The sequence below is a fragment of the Haemorhous mexicanus genome, chromosome 3, assembly GCF_027477595.1.
Source record: "Haemorhous mexicanus isolate bHaeMex1 chromosome 3, bHaeMex1.pri, whole genome shotgun sequence".
NCBI lineage: Eukaryota > Metazoa > Chordata > Aves > Passeriformes > Fringillidae > Haemorhous > Haemorhous mexicanus.
In genome coordinates, this window is record NC_082343.1 from 56,347,961 (window position 1) to 56,369,821 (window position 21,861).

The 21,861-nt window shown below is 38.5% G+C and overlaps 1 protein-coding gene across 6 annotated transcripts in view; it reads right to left on the reverse strand.

Annotated features, from left to right (window-relative positions):
• ARID1B (AT-rich interaction domain 1B) overlaps positions 1-21,861 on the reverse strand; it is a 326,525-nt gene that overhangs the window by 280,219 nt on the left and 24,445 nt on the right. For all 6 annotated transcript variants that reach the window (XM_059841926.1, XM_059841925.1, XM_059841924.1 and 3 more), the window contains exon 3: positions 13,068-13,262. In XM_059841926.1, coding sequence (XP_059697909.1) covers positions 13,068-13,262 — 195 coding nt within the window. The remainder of the gene's footprint in view (positions 1-13,067; positions 13,263-21,861) is intronic.

The window sequence follows — 21,861 nt, forward strand, 5'->3', positions numbered from 1 at the left end:
TCAACAGAAAAAATACAAAAAACAAACAAAAACCCAAAACCCAAATCAAACAAATAAAACAAAACAAAAAACCTTAGTGCTTTGATATGCAGTATGATTTCAGTTCTAAATCAGTGGTGGTACTGCAGGGTGTCCAAAGGTATGACAAAATGTCATGGCAAAAACACTAAAACAAAGCCACATATCAGCAGCAGCTTTGTTCAGGAGAAAGATTATCAACTTTTTTGTTAAGATTTGTACCTGTACACTTATTTTCATGTGTCCAGTCTCTTCTTAATAGTTATCAAAACATACTTCCATCCAAATGACCGCTGTTTCAAGATGGATTTGTTAATACAGGTGTCGGGCTCTCTAGCTGGTCAGTGACCCCAAGATGCGCTAGAAAGTCTCTTTTCCCAGCCCGGCGGTTGAAGGAGGAGGCAGAACTCTTCAGTTCTTGGTCTCAAGGTTGTTTATTGTTTCTTATCTATAAAATTCTTTCTCCTGGCCTGCCAAGGTCAGCTCAGCAAGACAGTCAGAGGCACTCTGCCCGCCCCCAGGCAGTGTTATCTTTTTATACTAAAAACTACGTATAACATGTTTACAATTACTTTCCAATACCTATCACCTATGTTAGATGGTGAGCTTCTACTCTAAAAGTGCCAACATCACAGCAGAAGACAGAGGCCAAGAAGAAGAAGAAGGAGAAAGGCTGGACACACCCAGATCCTTCCATCTTGCCCCCTGAACCCCCATGCTAAAAGACCCAAAAAATCTCTTTTTCACCCTGTGATAAATTCACTATCATTCTACTTAAACTTTTGTGGCTTGTAATTCTTCATATAAGGTTGGTAATTGCTTTTTTCCAAGGGCTAAATCAAAGGCACAGGGGTCTTGGACTCTGTGCCAAGGTCTCTGAGCCCCATGGGCAGGGGCTTGAGTCCTCCAGGGCAGCCAGAGGAATTTCCTGGGTTCCGACATACAGGTCCAGATTCCTCCACAGCCCTATTGTCACTACATTTAGGTTGAGTGTCTCACAGTGGAAGGGGAGGTCTTTGAAACAGATCAGCTCATAGCCACTACAGTTTCCTACTAAATAGTTTCATGAAGGGACAGGCTGCCACAGGAAGTGCTGGTAACTTTGCTCCCCCACCCAAATGGGAAGCCTTCTGTGCCTCCAGATGGAAAGTGTAGTGGTTAAGTGCAAAACTGGCATGAATAGCACAACCTTAGGCAAATTTCACTAAAAATCACATAAGCCAGTGGCAGAGCTAATAGCCAGTGGTGGCCTTCCTGAACACGAACAGGGAGACCCCCCAGCAATACTGGGTGGGTTTCCTCACCCAGCAGGGAAAGCAAGCAGAAGACTGACCAAGCATGCCTAGCACCTCTGTCCAGACTAAGGTTTCAGGCTTTCATTACTCACTTAATTTTCCACAAGTAAATATAGTGTAATGAACAGTATTAACGAAGCAATATGGACAAATACGTACACCTCTGCCTCAGCTGACAAATATGTTTGCAAGGCTCATTTCACCTTCAACTAAACAGAGAAAGTTGCCGCAAGACAGGGAATCTTAAGGAAAAAAAAAAAGACAAGAAAAATTTCTCAAGGCAACTGCACACAAATACACTGCTCTATGTTGCTTGCTCCAATAAGCACTTACACTGACTTCAACTGTAGAAAAAATTAAGGGACAAGAATGAATTCACATCCTTTCAGAGTTCTACTGCCCAATTCATTCTATCTTTTTTGAACACAATTGTGATTTTCACAACATATCAAAACTTGATATCTGACTATCTCAATTTCCAAACCAAGATGTTAACAGCATAGATTAAGAACTCCAGCAAGGGTGCAAAAACAAGACTATGCTGTTTCAACCACTATTCAAATTTCACCTGCAATCTCTTGTCAAATATATAAAAATAACAAAGAAAAGGCATCTCTTTTTCAGGAAAATATTAAGTCTTCGTATTTTTATTGCATCTTTTAGGTAAACCATTCACAGTATTTGTTTCCCCTTGTAATTTCACACACCCCACACCAGGTGGTTATTAGATGAACAGTACTAGTGAAAGCAACAAAAGGACAACAATACTGCATTTCAAAAATGAAGACGGCATAGCAATAAAGATGTGCAGATTTATGTTACATTCATTGTAAAAACATCTCCAGGGTAATCACAAAGTGTTAAGGCTTTCCCACTGCTACGGCTTTACTTTAAAGGGGGAGGGATAAAAGGGGAAAAAAATTCTGTGATTCAAAATGGAAGTTCAGTAATTATTTACAGCCCAGTATGTAACTGGCAAAATGACTGGCAAAGTTCTCAGCACATCAGCTCAGACGTATGCAAGCAAGGCATTCCTTCCCTGCGGTAGGCGGCCCCATGTCAAGCAGCTATGTGCTAGAACTTGTCCTGTGCTACCTGTTCAAAGGAAACTGTGCAAGAATATTTCAAGCTCTGACAGATACCACTTTGTGCAAAAACATCCACAGGAGTATTACAAAAAAAGACAGCACTGATGTTTCAGCAACCTCTGTGTCAAGAAAGGTGCTCTCCTGCATTTTTATTGACATGCAGGAAGCGGATGATCATTCCTTGTACAATCAGTGCTGGCACTGACAATACTGCTTTTCTACCAGTCCCAGGCTCCCTTCCATGCCTTTACCAAACTCTCACTTAAGAATTTGCGCCCACCTATTTCAGAGAAATTACCACTTGGTATTGCAAATAGAAATGTCACATCTCTAAGACAGTAAAAAGTACCCAACAAAACCACAATGCAATAAGAAACCCTATCATTTGCAGCATTTCATTACTACAAGATCTACACCAAACGCCAAAGTGTGCTCTCCTTTCTTTTAGTAAATATTTATTAAAATACTGAGATCATTTAAGTTTATTACCTGAAAGACTTCAGGACACAGCCATTCCTGCCTGTGTCTGAAGTGCAACACATAACATCAGGTCCATCTATAAAAAGTACTTTTCAAGTAAAAACATGTTTTCTTCACTAAGCACAACACTACATGTAATATAGATCTTTCCACATTCATACAAACAGCAGTCTTACAACCAGGTTAACTCTTTAACTCTTTTTTTTTTTTTTGGGGGGGGGGTTGTTGTTGTTTTTGTTTGGTTTTGGTTTTTCCCCCTTTTTTAAACCAGATATGCAGAAAGGTGAAGTTCCTAAGTTCCTGCAAGCAGCTCTAAAACAACTCCAGTAAAGACATAGCAACTCACACGTACACAGGGTTCTGGTATTTTGTCAAGTTTTTATTCTGCTTTACAAGATATTAATGCATGCCAAGAATAGGAGTGTATTTTTAGTCAGTTCTACATGTGAAAGACAAAAATGGGATGACAGAACACAAGAGAGAAAGAAGAAAGAAAAGCCTACACCTAATACACCCAAAGTATATCTGATCTTTTCTTGGATATTCTTCAGTTACTTTTTGTGGTTATGCTTCTCTTGTAACCCTGGTGTTATAAGCCTAAAGGAATATTAAAAAACATTATTTTTCCTGTGATGTATAAAATCAAAGCAGAAAAGGCCAAATACCCCACACAATCTTGGCATTTACTGAATCTACTCTTCACAACTTGCTGCAAGACTGCAAATTTACTCAGGTCATAAAACAATCTTCAGTTTGAGAAGGATACATGGAATTTCTCACAGCATCACCTCAGAGGACTGAAAACCCACCCGCCTCCTCCCCAACATCAGGTAGGATTTTTTGTGAACATGAGGTCTAACGTATAATTTTCTGCAGGACTTAAGGTTCATTTCAGAAATAATAGTTTCCTCTGTAGAATAACCTTCCAAGCATAAAAGGGCTATAAATCCATTAAGTACACACTTCCCAAACCTGCGGGGAGATATCTTGGCCTCTGATTTTGCTCAGTTTTGCCAACCAGCAATAAAATAAAACCAATGAAAAACACAAACCAGTCAATTTGCATCTGTCCTTTAAAACATTCTCCAGTACAGTAGAAGAGTCAAAACACATGCCCACTTTCAGTGCTGCCAGCTCGGAAAGTTAGGAGAGACAGCAGAGGCAAGCAGTGGAGGTTCTGAGGAGGGGCAGGAGTAGCTTCAAGCAGAGGTCCTTGCTGAGCAGCCCTGCTTGCTCTGTCCATGCACAGGCTCAGTCTGCTCTCTGTACAGACTCTTAGGTGTTTGTTTCTATTAAGCACCACTTGCTGAGCACAAAACAGAGAGACAATACTGTGGGAAGAACAAGGTGGTTCCACTGATGTGCCCTGTTGGCACATCCTTGCCAACATGGCCTTTAAAACACACATGTATATAGACTCCAGATAACTAATGTTACTTCTTACATAATTAAAGCAACATCTTCCCTAAGTGGCTATATAAACCTTGTTTATTTTGATTGGACTCTTGTCTCAAAAGACAAGTTACATTACAGTATGCCAAGAAATAGGCAGAAACTCTTCATCACTGTTCTATGAAAGAAATGAACAAGCAAGTGTAATTTACCAAAACTAAATTCACTTACTTTCCTAAAGGTGTATTTGGATCTAAGATTCAAATATGATTTTTAATAATGTCCAGTCACTGAATTGTTTATTACCTGTATGTGTCTTGCTCTTACACTCAAATGCAAAAAGCATTACTAAGAAACAATATTAAGAAGATGATGGAAAAAAACGGAGTGCACAAAGACATAAAACAGACACTGATTTTCTCCTTGGTACTCTTCCACAGCCCCAAAAGACTTTATAAGATTCAGATGAAATACGTTATCAGCAAGGATGCAAGCATTTAACACATTTTTTCTATTTCAGTCAAAGCAATGAACAAGTACCAGAAGTACCCAAAAATGGGGTCACCTAAGGTAGCAGAAGAATAAAAGCCTACAGAGATTGCATGAGCTGTAGACTTGAGTTATTCCTTAAGTTCTTAAATCTTTCTTTCATCCGTCTTGAAAAACAACCAAACACCAAAAGCTTAAAGTATTTACATTAGGATTTTCAGATGTGTCCAGTTAGAATAGTTATAAGGAGCAATGCAATATATAAACAAACACGAGTATTAGAAAAAATTATCTACAGAGAAATTAAAATAGTCTCAAACATGTTTACGATTTTTTTTTTAAAGATTTTTTAACTCATCTCCTCCCACAAAAAGGTCTTAATGTTCTAGATGATAAAACATGCAAAAGTAAAGCAGGTTACCAAGCAAGCTTGAATTGTACTACATGGAACCCATGTCATTTAAGACTGACTAGATAAAAAAGGTATGGATAATACTTTTGGTTTTTTGCAGTACTAACTCTCCCACTGTAATTTTTGCACAAGTTTTGCTGAAGCTAAATCTAAATCTTAGTCTATAAAAAAAAATAAAAGTTGCTGCTAGCTATAGGAATCTAATCTTGAACTACTAAAGCATCCAGATATTTTTTGAAAGGCCTATAGTTTCAAGAAGAAACCTACTTGACTCTGTCACAGGGTGACCAAAGTGAAGGGTACTGACTTGTCTCATTCTGAAAGTCTCTTTAATTGACTTAGTGGATTAATTCTGCCTACCCTGATATCAACTAAAGACAAGTCCCCCAACCCCAGCAACCTGGCCCCAGAGTGAAATTGTAGTTCCAATGAAATCACAGCAAATTTCCCACTGACTTCCCCTTATCTTCATCCTTATTTTAAGCTGTGGGAAACGCACTCCCTATTTTTAAAAAAAAATACTCTATTGCATCCCTTGCTTCCTTTGAGCAAGTCCAAATTTACAGACAAATGATAGCATCTTCTGAGAAACTTACATCATGATTTTAAAAAAACAGGAAAAAAAAAAAATCTCAGTTCCCTCAGGAATATTGGGAAATACAGTTGCAATATGGTTAAAAAATCATATTGTATATGTGCATGATGGGTCAGGACATTATTTCAACTATTTGAGTGTATATTATTCTTTGATTAATATTATTAACAAAAACCTACTATAACTATAATATTAAGAGTAGCAGTCAATTATTCTTTACCTACACTTTAAAACCCTCCTGGCACAATCATTATATGGCAGCTGTTGAACAGAGTAATGCAGCAGTCTTTCCTTAAAGCAAGATGCTTATTTTACTTCAAATGTAAATAAACTCATGTCTCCTGCTGCCATGTAAAATGAGCTGTTCATAAGTAAGTGATTTTGTACCTTCCTAGTGAAGCAGCAAATGGCTCTCTGTTCTCCACTCCTGATCACCAAATCTATTTCCTGTCTAACTCCAACGCAGAGTGACAGCTAATTCTGCTAGCAAATCAAGCCCCAATACCAAAATAACGGCTGATTCTTTAAACAACCTTTTTCAGAACACCAACACAGAGGGCTTGCATGTTTTCCCCTCTAATGTCCCCACTTCCAAGCAGAACAACAAATGTGATTACAGCTATTAAATATTCCAGCTAAATGACAATCGTTTAGCAGTAACAAAAATACATCTAATTTGTCATAATACATTGATCATTCTTACACACTTTCTGTACAAATGTCTGCTTCTTACTCCAGTCTGGATGTAAAAATTAGCATTTACTGAACATCATTACATGGTAATTCAACAAATAAAAATGTTGACCCAGTCTCATTTCTGAATCATCTCTCACCAGCTGAAAGATCAGTTCTTTTCCCTTTTCAACCTACATTTTTTTCTGCACTGTTTCAAAGAATGATGGAAGCTACTGAAATGTTTCTATTTACCATAATAATGCAATTCTGTTACTTAAGGGATTTTCTTTGGTAAACAATCTCAGATGACCAGCATTAAGATGAAGAGCTAAACTATCATAAGGACCACAAACTTATGTCGAATTTGATTCTGTGATTATCTGTAATCTGTGCTCACCTCCCTCTATAGAGTGAATTACACTCAATAGAAGGGATAATTCTAAAGGAGACAATACAACATAAAGCCTTATCCTGCCATGAACTAAAGTAGCAGCCTTTTTTTTCAATTTAGTCAATGAGGCTTAGTATACCCAAAAGAAAGAACCATGCTAAACATTTTCCTACAGTCTGCACAAGCACAGTACTTAGCATTTTCCTAAATCTTAAATTTAAAAATTCCATTTCTTTACATGACAAAGAGCAACAACTTTTCTTTGCAATTATTAACACTTGACTATCAAAAGACCCATTCTTAAAGATTGCCTTACATGAAAGGCAACTAGCTATGACTTCTTGCCCCTTTTTCTGGTTCAAACATTACATTCTCCAAGAAGCAGCAGTTCTACTTACTTTACTGATTTTTTTTTTTTCCGAGGTTTATAGAAATTCAACAGGACAGCAGATCCATCATTCAAATAAAATGTTACTGAGTAATTATTTTAATTAAAAGATGGGGTTTTTTTACAGAACAGGAAGTTGGGAAAAATAGTAACAAAGTAGATCCATAATCTGCTAGTGACAGCTCCAAATAAATGCCCAGTGAAAAAAGCATACCAAAATAAATGAAACAAGCAAACAAAAAACCAAACAGAATACACACACATGCCACAAAAGCCATACCAAAACCAAAAGAAAAACAAATGCCCCCAAAACCCCAAAGGTAAATCAAACAAAAATCTGGAAAAATATACTTCTGAAGCACATGCTGATCAAAGCTTTACACTACCTTCTTATGTGCTTCAAATGTATCCATCAATCTTTAAGAAAAAGCAACACATCTCACTATTTTGTCCTCTGCTGCCTGTTTTTGAGAATCTATCACATTGATTCATTCTCTGTTCTTGGAAAATAACTAGACCAAGAACTGAAAATGGTGCTTGTTTTCTGTGTCTGCTCTCTTTAACAAGGCTAACATCAATTGTGCTAAAACCTACTTAGGAGCAAAAAACTGCAACACATTTAGTATCATCTAGGTGCTGAGGGCAACTATACACACAGAGGACCAAAAAGGTAATCACTTGACCAGTACTTGCTGTACGTATACAGGGCATTTTAAGTTAATGGTTCAGAGCAAAATATGACAGTAAGTCTAGCTTTCTTGGCAGACTTCAATCTTTTAGAATTAAAATTACTTCAGAAAGTAACTCATACGACCAGCCAACCAGCAGTAAACACCTGTGTTTGCTAGCTTTAAAACTCTATCTGCCAAGGCAACAGCCAACTGATTTCCTTGGCGTAAACTTGACATTTCCAACCTGGGACATTACCCAACATGGGCACTGTAAACCTTTTCCTAAATGATGTAATCATACTGCTGCTCCTATAGTTCTGGTTTACTTGCAGTTTCCATTACAATAAACCCTTGCTACATATTCCTAGAGATTTTACAACTTTTTCTCCCCTTAAAAAAAAAAAAAAGTTACTCCACATTGAAACTTGCCATATAAGACAACAACAGGCACGTTTTCCTTACACCTCAAAGTAATCTGTATAACAAAAAAGGGGAGAACTGGAAGTAGTGCTTCTCTTAATATCTACAGTTGCATTCTTAAAACAGTGAGGACAATTAAAAAAAGTTAAAGGGACAAGTGATTAGCACCCTTTCATCTCACAGAATTTCTACAGCAAAAAAAGGTGAAAGAATAGACCAAGGCTCAGGCCTCATAACTTGTCTTGCTGCAAGCAGGCTCAAGGCACTAAGGCAATTGCATGATCAGTACTGAAATGTTCCATTTAAAATAGCTATTAGGAATGGCTGTTGTACATATCCATGCAAATATCTTTCATAAAGAATTTACTATGCATTATAGCAACACGATCCTATTTACACAATAAGTTGCTGTTCCAGTCCATCAAGTACACAAGGAATTTTAATGCACGCTAAAAAAAATCAATTAGGCAATGATCATCTGATTAAACAGGCATATCACACCATTCAATTCTTTCAAACATATTCATAAATTCAAGCCTTCAAACTTTGATGAAAAGTTTCAAAACCTGTAAGTGAATATTTCAGGTATATGATTTTTAAGCTTAATGAAATTCATCACAAAACAAAATACCGCATGCTATTATCACAAAAAAGCAACATCACTGGTGAGAAAAAAGCCCCTTATTTTGACCAGTATTCTGAGGTCTTTTTATTTTTAGCAAAAATGTCTTTTCAAAGCAGCAGAAGGTTTTCCTACAGCACACAGCACTAAAGCACTTTGAGCGGGCAATCAAAGTAAAGCCAGAAAGAACCAATCATGGCATCATGGCCTGACTGAGGTCCAGAAAGGGTGTGAGGCAAAAAAAGAGTTAAATGAAATGCAAGTTATTGTCTTTATAATCAGATCTTATTACTCAGACAGTATTTCACTCTTAGTGAGATATATTGCAAATTCAAGCCCGAAGTTTTCAGGTGCTAGCTATCCCTGCATATTAGGATTTTCAGTTTTGACATCATCTCTTTGTAACTCCAAGTGATATCTAAGATATTAGAAACTGAAAGTTAAATCTGAGAGAATAGTTTTCTGCCTCCTGGTTTTACATACATTCCCTGGGTAAGGAGTGCTAATAATCCAAAAATTACAATCACCCCATGCAAACCAGGAGAGAGAGTTCATGAGATTATGAGATAGCAGTATTAAGACTTACAGGCAAGAACAGCATTTTAAAACCTTGTTGCAACTAGTGTTCCATTCATGAAGACTGACAACATCAGCACAGGTCATCTTGCTCCCAGCTTTCACTTGTCTTCTTCCCCCCTCTCCCACTGAAGGTGAATGGGAAAGAAACAAAACCCCAAGTTTCCTAACAATATAAAAATCTCTTTCTAAGTAACTGATTTTCTATAGTAATGCATCCTGACAAGAGATATGTCATCTGCAATCCTATAAATTAAGCATATGACTCTTTTTTTATCACCTTCCTTTCTCATACCTTCCCTTTTATATAGGTGTCAAATCGGTCCAGAGGCTTAATATATTTATTTGACTCACACTGAGTTAACTGGACATGCCCTCAAAATACTACAAAATGCTGCAGCATTCTTCAAACTGCTTAGCACTTTGTCCCAGGAGGCTATCACCCATCTCCACATGACAAATCTCTATCTCTGTGGTTAACTGTCAGAAAAGAAAGCAAAAATCTCAGGTTACCATTACTTTATTTACAATCAACCTGCCTTTCCTTTATGGCCACTTATATATCTAGACCTCTTTATCTTTAGCTGTATTAGTGTAAAGAGATTGCCTGGATTTCAAACTGTGCCCCTTATGTAAGGCTCAGTGTGTTGCACTGGAGCTCATCATCAATAACTCATCAGAGATGAGCTCCAAACACTTAGGGGATCTGCTTTCTCTCTTCAGTCCTTTGCAGAACACATCCCATACCTTCCATAGGTACTTCAATATCCTGCAGTTTCCATATGGAATTTTAAGAGAATCTGGGGTTTATTTGCACCTTCATGTTTGGTGTCAAGCATGCCTAGACCAAACAGCAGTTGTAAGAGAACGACTGCAGCATTTCATAGATACCCCTTTTAAAACTGGTTAGAAGGCTGTGCTTGACACCCATGCTGCAGATATGTAGGCCGACTGCACCTGATACCATTTCATCTTTTTTATCCTCTTTAATCTTTTACTGCTTATGCCAGAGGCCTCCCTTCCTGAGAGAGAGCTCTTCCACCTCTGGGCTGCAGGCTGGAACACGCTATTCTCTGCTGCAATATGACATAGACCAGCTAACTACATCTAGGCAAATACCTTCAATTCTATCACTTTCATTAATTTTAGCTCAACCTTTAGGGTGCTGTTTTTCATCTTTATTTCTTCATTTGCAGCATCCTGCAGCAGAGCCTGCAAGTTAAAATCTGTCAAGTCCCATAGTTCTAACCTCAAGCCACAACACTTGCTGACAAAGAGCCAGACTTAACATTTCAAGGTCTTCTTCAAAATTCAAAAATCTTCACAGTTTAACAAAAAGCCTTCTTGTTTCATCCAAGGAAACAGAGCTGACACCCTCAGCTATCTTTGAGCAACAGCAAACTATAACTTAAAATAAGAACAATCTTTCCCATTGATGCTTCCCACCCTTCCTACAGTGTGGCACTTCCACCCTCATAATCCATCTACTCAGTGCTATCTCTGCACAATACTTAAATCTGAGCACGGTATGTGTTTAAGGCCCAGTATTTTTTAACCAATCAAGTTTCTGGAAGTGCCTTGCGCTTTTGATAAATTCAATGTGACACTGTAAAGCAGTCCAATTTCCAGAAAGTGCTGAGATTCATCTTCTGAAACTTCTGGCAATATTATGTATTTTATATATATATATATATATATATAAAATATCTAAAGTAGGTACGTGCTACACAGTTTTAACAAGCATAGCTAGGCTCTCCTTACTTAATATTCATGTCACAGGAGTAAAAATCCAGCCAGGAATCAAACTGTGGCATCCTGTGCCAAAGACAACTTACCACTCAGCTGGTAAGTTGGCAATTCAATTTACAAACCTGCATTCCTGCATTTTAATCCTTTGTAGAAAGGTGGTAATATATGAGCAATATGAAAAGAACTGGATTCAGATCATTAGAGGTTCACAAACCAAACACGCGAAGCTTTGGAGGCCGTCCAAAACAAAATCATGCCTAGGTGGTGATGTCCGTTCAATAAAAATTCAATGTCATAATTATCCTGTCCCTGTTCCCCGAAGAGCCGTGGTGCTGGGCCGGCTCCGCCACTGAGGGCAGCGCTGCGAGGAGACGGATGGGGCCGGCAGCCAATGGCGCTGCCAGGTCGCTGCCTGCTGACGGGTAATTTACAATTACCGAGCAATTAGCAAATGCACTGAAAATTCAACACTCATCTCCGTAACACAGAATAACTCATTTTTGAATTAAAAATGTGTTTTAATAACTTCACTTTGGTTACAGATACACAGAGAAAAATAAAGCCTCCTTTATCCAATTTCAACTCCCTTTTGCAACTGACAAAATGCTTTGCTGCCTCAATCTAGCAACCAAATATGCAGTTTGGCATTTCTAAACTAAATAATCTCCTCCTTATCAGCAAGTATCTATTTAACAACAGAAAAAACAAAAATTAAGACCTGTGATAATGATATTATAATATATTTGAAACTGTTATTTATTAACTGCCTGATTAACATCTTGTCCTACTGGATGGGCAATAACAAGAACTGGCCAGTAACCCATCTGCCAGGAGTCCAAAATTTTATCTTCTTTCTATATTAAACCATAAATGACATAAAAAGAAACTAATCTGTGACTGGTCAGTTGCACAAACAAATGTTCTTTCCCATTAATAATCAAGTTACTAATCTGTTGTGCTCACAAGGCAGTGTAGAGCTCTCACTGCCTACACTCATATCCCTAATTAAAAAATAAAAAAAAAAAAAACAAACTTAAACTTCATGATAACCTCAGTTTATCTCTCTCTCTTGAAAACTGCTGTATTTTCCTTAGTACATGGTATGCACATTAAGACTGACCTGCTTAAAAAGGGTAGGAAAAAAGCACAAGGTCTCCATCAGCAGTGAAATCCAAGTATATAAAAAGGAGATCCTTACCTTTCTACATACTCTGATACATCAAAAAAAATCCTGACTTTAAAGTGTTGATAAAGAAAAAAAATAAGAAAAGCTGTAGACTCCTATCAAAATGAGGACAAAAAAGAAAACCAACCACCACAACAACAAACAGATGAGAAAAATATGTAACACTTTTGTATGCACTGGACTACACTAGCCCTGATGTACTGATGTAAGCTCTAGGTTTTCATCTTACATTTATGTGTATGTAAGCCGGAGAGAAAGAGAACATAAAAACCCCTAAAAAACCAAGAACAAAATAGCAACAGCAGCAAAGAAAAGAACCAAAAAATATGCAAGACGAAGTGGTGTCAACTGGAAAAAAAAAAGAAAACTCATGGCATTTGACATACTTCTCTCTCTCCAGAAAGATCCCAGCAACAAACTAAATCCTGTTTGAACTGTAAGGGATTTCAGAAAACATTCACACTGTGAACGTTATTTCTTTAGTTTTAAAATGGTCCTTCATCCTCCTTCTACACTTATTTCTGAGGGTTTTCTCTTGCCCCTCTCTATTACCGGAATGTCAGAAGGGAAGAGAAAGAGAGGAGGGAAACCAAAGCAACCCAGAAAAATCCTCCACAAACCTGTTGCTGTGGATACTGCATTCCTCCCATGGCTGCCGGGGCTCGGCCCTGCATTCCCACGGGATAGCGCTGGGGGCCGGGAGGGCCGTAGGACTGCCCCGGGTAGGGGCTGCTCTGCTGTGCCTGAGAGTGAGGGTTATTGCCCATGCCGTACAGCTGCGGCCTCTTCATCACCATCGGATCCATCGGACTGCCCTGTTGGCAAACACAAGCAAAGGAATATTTAAGACATGCAAAGAAAAAGGTCAGAATCGTCATGCTCACTGCGGGCGAATTATACATGTGTTTTCTCAATGCTTTACACCTCAAATATTGACTTGATGTACAAACCGGCAAAGGACCATACCCTGGGTTCTCTGATTAATTAGATGAGGTTTGGAATAGGAAGTTTGGGACTTCCATTCCATTTAAAACAACTTTAAAAAATATTTTGCACTAAAACTTGAGGCTGTCTGTTGGCTATACAGACAGAGAGCAGAAAATCTACCCAGAAAATCTCAACTTAAGAAATAATTAAATATACTGCTGCACACTGATTAGCATCACCAGCCTCAACATAAAAAACAAAAACAAAATGAACCATAAATATATATCAGCAGAGCCACAAACAGTGGACAAGTAGTGACTTAACCTTGAGAAAATATCTGTTCTCTCACATCAGAAAAAAAAGAGAAACTGAAAAGAAAATAAAGTTTCCAAGAAGTGCAGTGCATACAGAACACTGCATTTCAGCATTTTCCTGTTGCTTTCGTGCACACTAATAAGTTTCAAGATCAAAAAGCAAGTCATAACCCACATTTTACACGGAAGTTTATTTGCTTCCTTAATAAACCTCAGAAAATCCAAACTGCAACCAGTGATGGAGGGGGAAGGGAGGTAAGGGAGAGAAGTTTTATTTTTAGACTTTTTGGCAGCACTTACCAAGCCCTGTAACAGTTTCAGGACAGGTGTCAACCATTGTGTAGTATTACTCTCATGTTTTATTACTGAGAACTAACTGAACTAGAACAAATACCATACTTCATGAAGTGCAGCCCAGTATTGTTAATATGACATCCATTTTTTAATTCCTGAGTTCTGGTTAGATTAATGGAAGTACGTGCAGGGAAGCTTTCAAAAAGCCCATCACAATCTCATCTTCATGAAAGTGGCTCATACCTTCATCCTGCTCGCTCCTCCCCCCTCAAAAAAAAGGACCTATTAATTCACCCAGCCAGCCCACTCCTCTACCAGGATTTGCAGAACATTTTGCATAAGTTTTCCTGCAGCACACTGCTGAACAGTTAAATTTTAAAACCTCCTATATAATACAGCTTCTTCATGTCCCTTCTGATGTAATAGTTATTATAACAATAGCTAACATTTTCCACTCCCATCCTTGTATCTTCTCATCACTACTGTTTGTACTACTAACACACTACTTTTTTTGTTCCTATCCAAAATATGCCCTTTCCAAAGTAGTCACTGTTTAAGGAGCTATTATTCTTTCCTCACTGCAAATAAAATCCATCAAACCTCTTTTTTTTCGCTGTCTGTCTCCACCATTACCAATACAAATTTCCCAGGAATGTCACCCAAAACTAATGAAGTATTCTGAATATGGGCACACTACATCTGAGGAGATGGAAATTATAACCTCTTCCTTACAGGACATCTCCATTCACTTCAGAAGAGGACTGCCCTTTTTTGCTACCATAGCAAATTCCACATTCACTGCTAATTTTGGGTAAGTATTACTCAGCAATTTTCCCTTTATTGTTTGCCTGCTCTGTAGCTAGATTAGAAGTTTCTATTTTTTGCCACTAAATGTCCCTGGGTAATTTACTATTTATATTATATACTTTTCAAAATCAATGGTTCCTCAACCACTGCAGATCACCTGATCCACAACAACATTCTCAATTTTGGGTTTTTTTAGGCCATCACGCACTCTCACCACAGTTTCAACTAAAAACACAAAGGCTAAGCCTTATAGATTCCTTTTTACAGCGTCCCGGTGAAAAATTTACATTTCCTCCCATAGACCACAATATTTTATCTATGCTTACTTCTGTGTTTTAATGTTCAGTGCATCACCTGTCATATTCTTCTTCTCAGACATAAATCCTTATTCAAAGTGAGTCTTGAGCTTTCTCCATTAGATTCCCATGAAGCCAAACAGCACTTTTCATTGCTACCATCTTCTGTATCAGGGTATAATTTCCAGGTCTCATTTCCAATAACCACATTTACTTAAATTCAAGTTTATTTAATTTTGAGTGTAGTATTTTCTTTCCTGCATCCAACTCTTAAATATAAACAATGCAGACAGCTACACAGCTAAAACAATCTGACATTATCCATTATTAAGACTACCTTCAGGTGCATATAAACTTTGCCAAACTTCAAGCATTTAGGCTGAAATTTTCCAGGCCATATGTATGCCTGAGGCTGAAATTCTCTGGAAAATTCAGCAGAAATAGTTCAGCTATGTCTTAGAATGAGGTCACAGAAAAATACATAGTTTATGTTCTCACATAAAACACTTGAAAATACCTCTTGAACACCATGCTTTGAGGCAGAGAATTCTAATTTCCCAGGGTGACACTGGACCTTCATGAAAGGTAAGGCATGTGCCCCTGTCAGAGAGAGCACCTGAATGTCACCAGACTGGGAGCACAGGAGGAATAAACAGGAGCACATGAGGGGCAGGGCAAAGCTTCTTCAGAGGAGTTACAAAGCGTATGGAAGCAGCCTTGAATTTGCCAGACAAAGGAAGAGGGACAATGAGTTAAAAAAGCAATGGAGATAGAAGTGAGGCAGAAAGAGCTGAAGGGGAGAGGAGGAAACAAGGTCAGGAGGTGACATGGATACAGGCCAAAGAGTCTCTGTCCTTTGGACTAGTGACCTCCAAGCAGCAGAGCTTCTGTGTGTGTGTGTTGGGAGAGCGAGCCTCATTGCCAGTGCATCCTTCCTTCCCTCCTTCTCACCAGCCTGCCATCACTACACTTCTCCATGTTCTCTTCAGGTGAGCCGCTCCTCTTTCCCCCAGGTGAAATCCTTCAATTCAGAAAGGTGGAGGGATGAAGAGCCTCAGATATTGCTAAAAACCCAGGCACCAGGAGCTGCAGTGTCTCACACAACACGGGAATCAAGGGGGCTGTGGTCACTGGCAGGCAAGGACTTGGACATACTCAAAACTTATTGTGAAGACTGGAAGTCAAGAATCTGGACCAAGGACTGGAGATACTTGAATATGACAAGGTTAGACTGAGGGAGCAGTGACTGTGCCTGGACAAATTACTGTGACAATCCACAGGGACCCACCATAGCTATCAGTGCTGCCTCTTCCCTCCTCCCTCCAAGGACCTCAGGGAAAGAACAAACAGTAGAGCGCTCTATGATCTCTACGGTTGGAGAAGACAGACTTGATGAGGAAACATTTCTCATCCTATGCACTGGTAGGTCCTTATGGGGGGTGGCAAGTCACCACTGCTATTTCTGACTCCCTTCAGATTAGATCTAAACCCTCTATGCAGTGCAGCTAAAGGTGAAGGCATCTACCAGTGACTCAGTGGCTGTCAACATATTTATGCAAGGCAAAACAAAACCAAAGAGCTAGCTTTCCCCCAGGCTTAAGAAAGATTATTACTGCAGAAGTTGAGAGCTCATGGAATTAAGTTTGCCCTTGCAACATTAAGAGTGTCTCCTTCAAAGATGTAGCTGTCTTTAAACCCACAGTCACACTTCAATCCTCACAGACAGCACCTGTGCCTGCTCCAGGTATCCACCCAGCACAGAGCAGTGAAGGGGCCAGTGTGAGTTATTGGAGCAGGGCTTCACTTACCATACAGGCAGTGAATGTAGGAGACAACTGTCCTACCATCTAAAGTAGCTGTGTGCACCTCAGGCAGAAATGGACTCTACCTCTGCAGCTGCCACAAGTTTTCACCAAACCAAAAAAATTTCAAAATTTACCAATTTCATGTATTCTCACTTGAAATCGGGGGGCTTAAATTGCAGGAAATGCTGCATATCTACAGCTGCAACAACTTTTGAATTTGATGATACATGTGCTCTGCAAGTGTTTTCAGAAACTGTGTGTTTCAAAAAATTTAACCTACAGCCATTAAAACCAGGTCAAACTTCCTACAACAATGCCCCCATTTCCCTTGTGTAAACATTAAAAAAAAAAGGGAAAAAATTTAATATGTGCACGTTCAATACCACTGAAAACTCTCTAACAAAAAGACAAATTCTGTCTTAAGAACAGTGTATGCTGAGGAAGACCTGGAGCCATACACTTAACAGAAAGAAAGAAGAGCTACTCATCAAGTACTGTCCCCCTTACACTGAAGGTTAAAATTTCAATGTAACTTTTTCCAGCTTTAATGCAGGCACAGTTTTCAGATTTATCATTTTTGTAGACTTTCTGATTTCATTCTTATAGCAAGACTTTCTCTCATCCATGACATTTTGAAAACTTATTAAAAGAAGTTGCTAATTGAGACATAAAAAATCTTATCTGAAGGTTCCTTTAAGATTTAATAATTTCCAATATTTTCTTTAACATCAGTTCCAACAGTTTTCAAAGACAAGTTTTCAGTGACAGGATGATTATGAGATGTATCTTTATCCCTCTTTATGTATTCCTCTTTATGCTGTAGGGATCATAACCCAACCACTCCATAAGTGCTCTCTAACATGTACCAAAAATGACAGCATTGCTCTAACTGCATCACATTCCTCTAAAATCCATCCATCCATGTTTGACTATGAATGGATGATACGTGTATTTTCACATCTTCCATGCCTTTACTTTCTATTACATGCTGCAGTGCAAAGTTTTAATCACTTATTAAATTTTATTTTAGTGTCATTGTACTAAGTGACATCCATTTGTTTCTTTTCCTGCCTTTACAGAACAGCCCAATTTTTCTCTAGTGCTGTTTTACTCCTAATGTACATATTACCATTTTGCCAGTTTATCTTGTGTTTGCTCATGCTATTTTTTACTGCCCTATTCTTCTAGGCAAGCCTAGATGGATTCTGCCTTTTGGTTCTTATTCCACACCTCCTTTCAACTTGCTACATTTCATTAAAACTGAGTAGATCTGCACTTCCTCAAAATACCTCAGTCTTGTTCTTTGCTTCAGTCCACAGAAATACCATAATTTATAACCCCTTTATAACAGCGCCTATCTCATGTCAGTATCAGATTCATTTGCACATGTACTATCAGGCTTTGTGAGAACAGAGCATTTAGTAAGAGTTCCTGCCTATTATGTGCCTCATAAGCACCTTAAAACACCCAGCAGAAGGTTTGCTTATGATTCCAACAGGGCCAAGGTTTCATTACCAGTCTTTAGATTGACAATACAACCATTAAGGCAGGCCACTGAAAAACCTACACTACCTACAAATAGTAACTGACAACCTTTTTCTCATACCTGCTCCTTTTTTCAATGCTTTGTGTAAAAGAATATATAAGCTTGACATTTCTGCTACATGCAGAAAGTGAAAAAATTAATATTCTACACCCACTTGTAAACTCAGTATCACCACCACTCCTGCTCTCCTCCCATCCAAAACAATCAAATAAATCACCTCACCCTGAAGTACCTGGAGATTTAATTTTGCCTTTTCTAAAGTGATAGAATAATATACTACCATTTTCTTTAGTCATTTAGCCAGTGTTTTCCAATTACACCATCTACACTCAGATCTGAGGCAGCCTGCACAAGAATAACTTGAGAAGCAGTCTGATCAAAACCAGCTCTTACTTTTAAGGCATTACTGATGTTATGCACACATTACATACATATATACATATAAATATCCACTATTAAGTTATCAATCGGTGTTTCACTTCCAACGACAAAATATTTATTTGAATGATATTTATGAATATGGACAACACCAGGCACTGTCCCAAAATTCAACTAACATTTCCATTTAAAGATGCCACAAAGACCCTCACCACTGAAATCTCAAGACAGGGAGGAGTGGGAGACACTTGAATAAGGTCACAATGGGATTTAGATGTGAATCCCATTCAGCTAGTGCTCTTTTCTACAAGGCAGACACAGCAATTCACTAGAAGATGAGTATTTACATGAGAGATGTAACTACTTTTGAAGTGAAAGTGTGCTTTTTTATTTAAACAAAAAAAAAAAAATTGAAAGAGGCATTAGTTTGGCTGACAACAGCAAATGCAGCGATTTAAAGCAACTATAAGCCACAAAGCTTTCCAAGTAATGCTCCATCATTTGTGCCTGTAACAAAACAACATGAACTCAACACTCTCAAGTAGGCTTCCCCTCAAACTCCTAGAGCTATGAATACAATAACTCTTTGTTTATCCATTGATCTGCAGCCAAAGCTTCTGTCTCCATATTAAAAAAAAAGGAAAGAAAAAAAAACCCCACCACATCTCTGTATAAAAACCAAAGCCTTGAAACCTCATAATAAGTAAAGACAGCTGACAATCGGTTACCGACATTCCAAGGAAGACAGGCATGGAGCTCGCAACTCTATGTCAGACACCAAGTCACAAATTTATCGCTGAAGATAATCACAAGTATTCACTATAATACAATGACACAGCTGGCTTCAGGATGGAACTGCAGAAAAGATAATCCAGTCCTAGATAATGTCATCGTTTGTATGAGCATGTACAAGGACGCCTCAGCCAACATTTTTATGTGACAAAAGAGGGAGTATCAAAACAACTCTCGTCAAGTGTGTTTCAATATCCATTAAAGAAAGTTGCAAGCAACTATTAAAAAAGTATGAATGTACAGCATTAAATTCTAACATTAATAATAAAGTCTGAGAGGTGAATAGTAAACATGCTTTCTATTTTTTTGAAAAAGGAAATCTACTGTCTCTTTTACTAAAATTTTAATTAAAAAGACAGTTGCGCAAACACAATAAGTAATAAGCAAAAACAAAAAGCTGAGTTCAACATAAGTCTATGATGAAAGAAAATCCAGTAAATGAAGAAGCACACACTAGCAGACTTTTAACATAAATAGCCATTTTGCTTGTCTTAAAGGCTCTGCATACTGTCTGATTTCAGCTGCAGGGAGACATCAGAAAGATTATTTCCCACTCCAAACAGAAAGTAAGTAATTAACAAGGCGAAAGAAAAAAAACATCAAAGCTATGCCCCACAAAGAATCAACTACTACTTGCCTAGACCATTTACACATAATTTATCCAAGCAACTGTTTCTGCAGAGTGAGGTAGAAGGATATACTGTTTTTCAGTCTTCTTCCAAGTCCTCTTTAACACATACAACCCAAAAACTGTAAAGCCTGTGTATTGGCCATTCTCTATTTATAATTTTGCATATAGATAACACTTAACAACTACTGAAAGAACAAATCACAACAAACATTGCAAAAAGAAACCTGTTTTTAATGAAGTGTACATAACTAACCTCTTCAGTTGCCACTACAAGTGCATGCAAAGGTTAAGACAACATCAAGAAGCAATTATTCACATTAACACTGCTGATGGCCAAAACAATGCTAGGTTTCTGACAAGTTCACATGGATATACAGCCCAGAACCGCTGCCCCTCAAGTTGCCTTTGTCCTTGCCAGCTACTGACAGCTAATAGGTTATTCTGAAGTCAGCTTAATGTGTGTCATCTGTCCTCATCACACCTGAACATTCAGTTTTCTCCTGTAACCCACTTTCCTAATATCAAACTTTTTCCAGGAAGTACTCAGGAATTATAGTCCTGTCTTTAGATTAGTTTTCTCCAACTTGGATGCCTCTGCAAAGAAGGATGCCCACTTTTCTTCAGGCATGCAGAGGCTCTACTCCCCTCCTCACCAAGTCTGCAGCAATTTCAAGCGCAGCAGAATCCAGGGGTTCCTTAAAATGTCTTCTAGCAAACTTATCTGCCACTATACAGCAGGTCACTCATTCCAGCTGCTTCTCCTATGCGCTGCCATATCATGACCACACTTTGGCTGCTCCAATCCACAGTCCAGTCTGAACCTAGAACTGCCTGTATTGAATGGTTTTGCACCAATACAACAGCTTTGGCACTGGAGCACGGTCAGACATGGCCAGAGCTCTCAGTCTGGCATTTTGACTGTCAAAATAGCAACCCCCAGCAGGAAAGCAAGGCAGATAGCAAGGGAAAATAGTAACCTAAAGTTCTCAGGCTAGATTTACCACTGAATGCCTCAAAGCTTTAAGGCCTCCTCAGTAGCCAAGGCTATGGCTCAACAAGGAAGAGAAAATCCATTCATAAACCCAGAAAACCAAGTTTAAAAAAGCAAAGCCCCACCCAGAATACCAGTTACTTCTATTTTGTCTGGCAATGAAGTTCTCAGCTTCCTAGACAAGTAAACACCTTCACTCACTGTGCATGGCTGCCATCTGGAACTCAGAAAAAAAAATTCCCTTACCTACTTTGTACAGCTCTTACACAAACACGGCGTTAGATGGACAGAAAAGGATGTACTAAAAATAGTGTCCGTCAGCCAAGGAATAGAGCACTGCCCTGAGAGGAACGAGGGGAGCTCTGCAGGAAGGCTGCCTGCAGAGAAGTATTGCAGTAAGAGGGGGAAAATGCACAACGTCCTAAATATAAGTGACGGGGGGGAGGGATGTAAATGGAAAAAAATCCCACATTCACTTTAAATTTTAAAGAAAAAGCTTCCTAAACTTAATATTCACATGGATCTGAATACACTTTTTCAACTACTTGGCTTTATTCACAGATATAAAATTAAAAGTTAGATGTATTCAATTGCTGGAGAGAACGCTAGCTGAGAAAGTGACATTGTGGACAC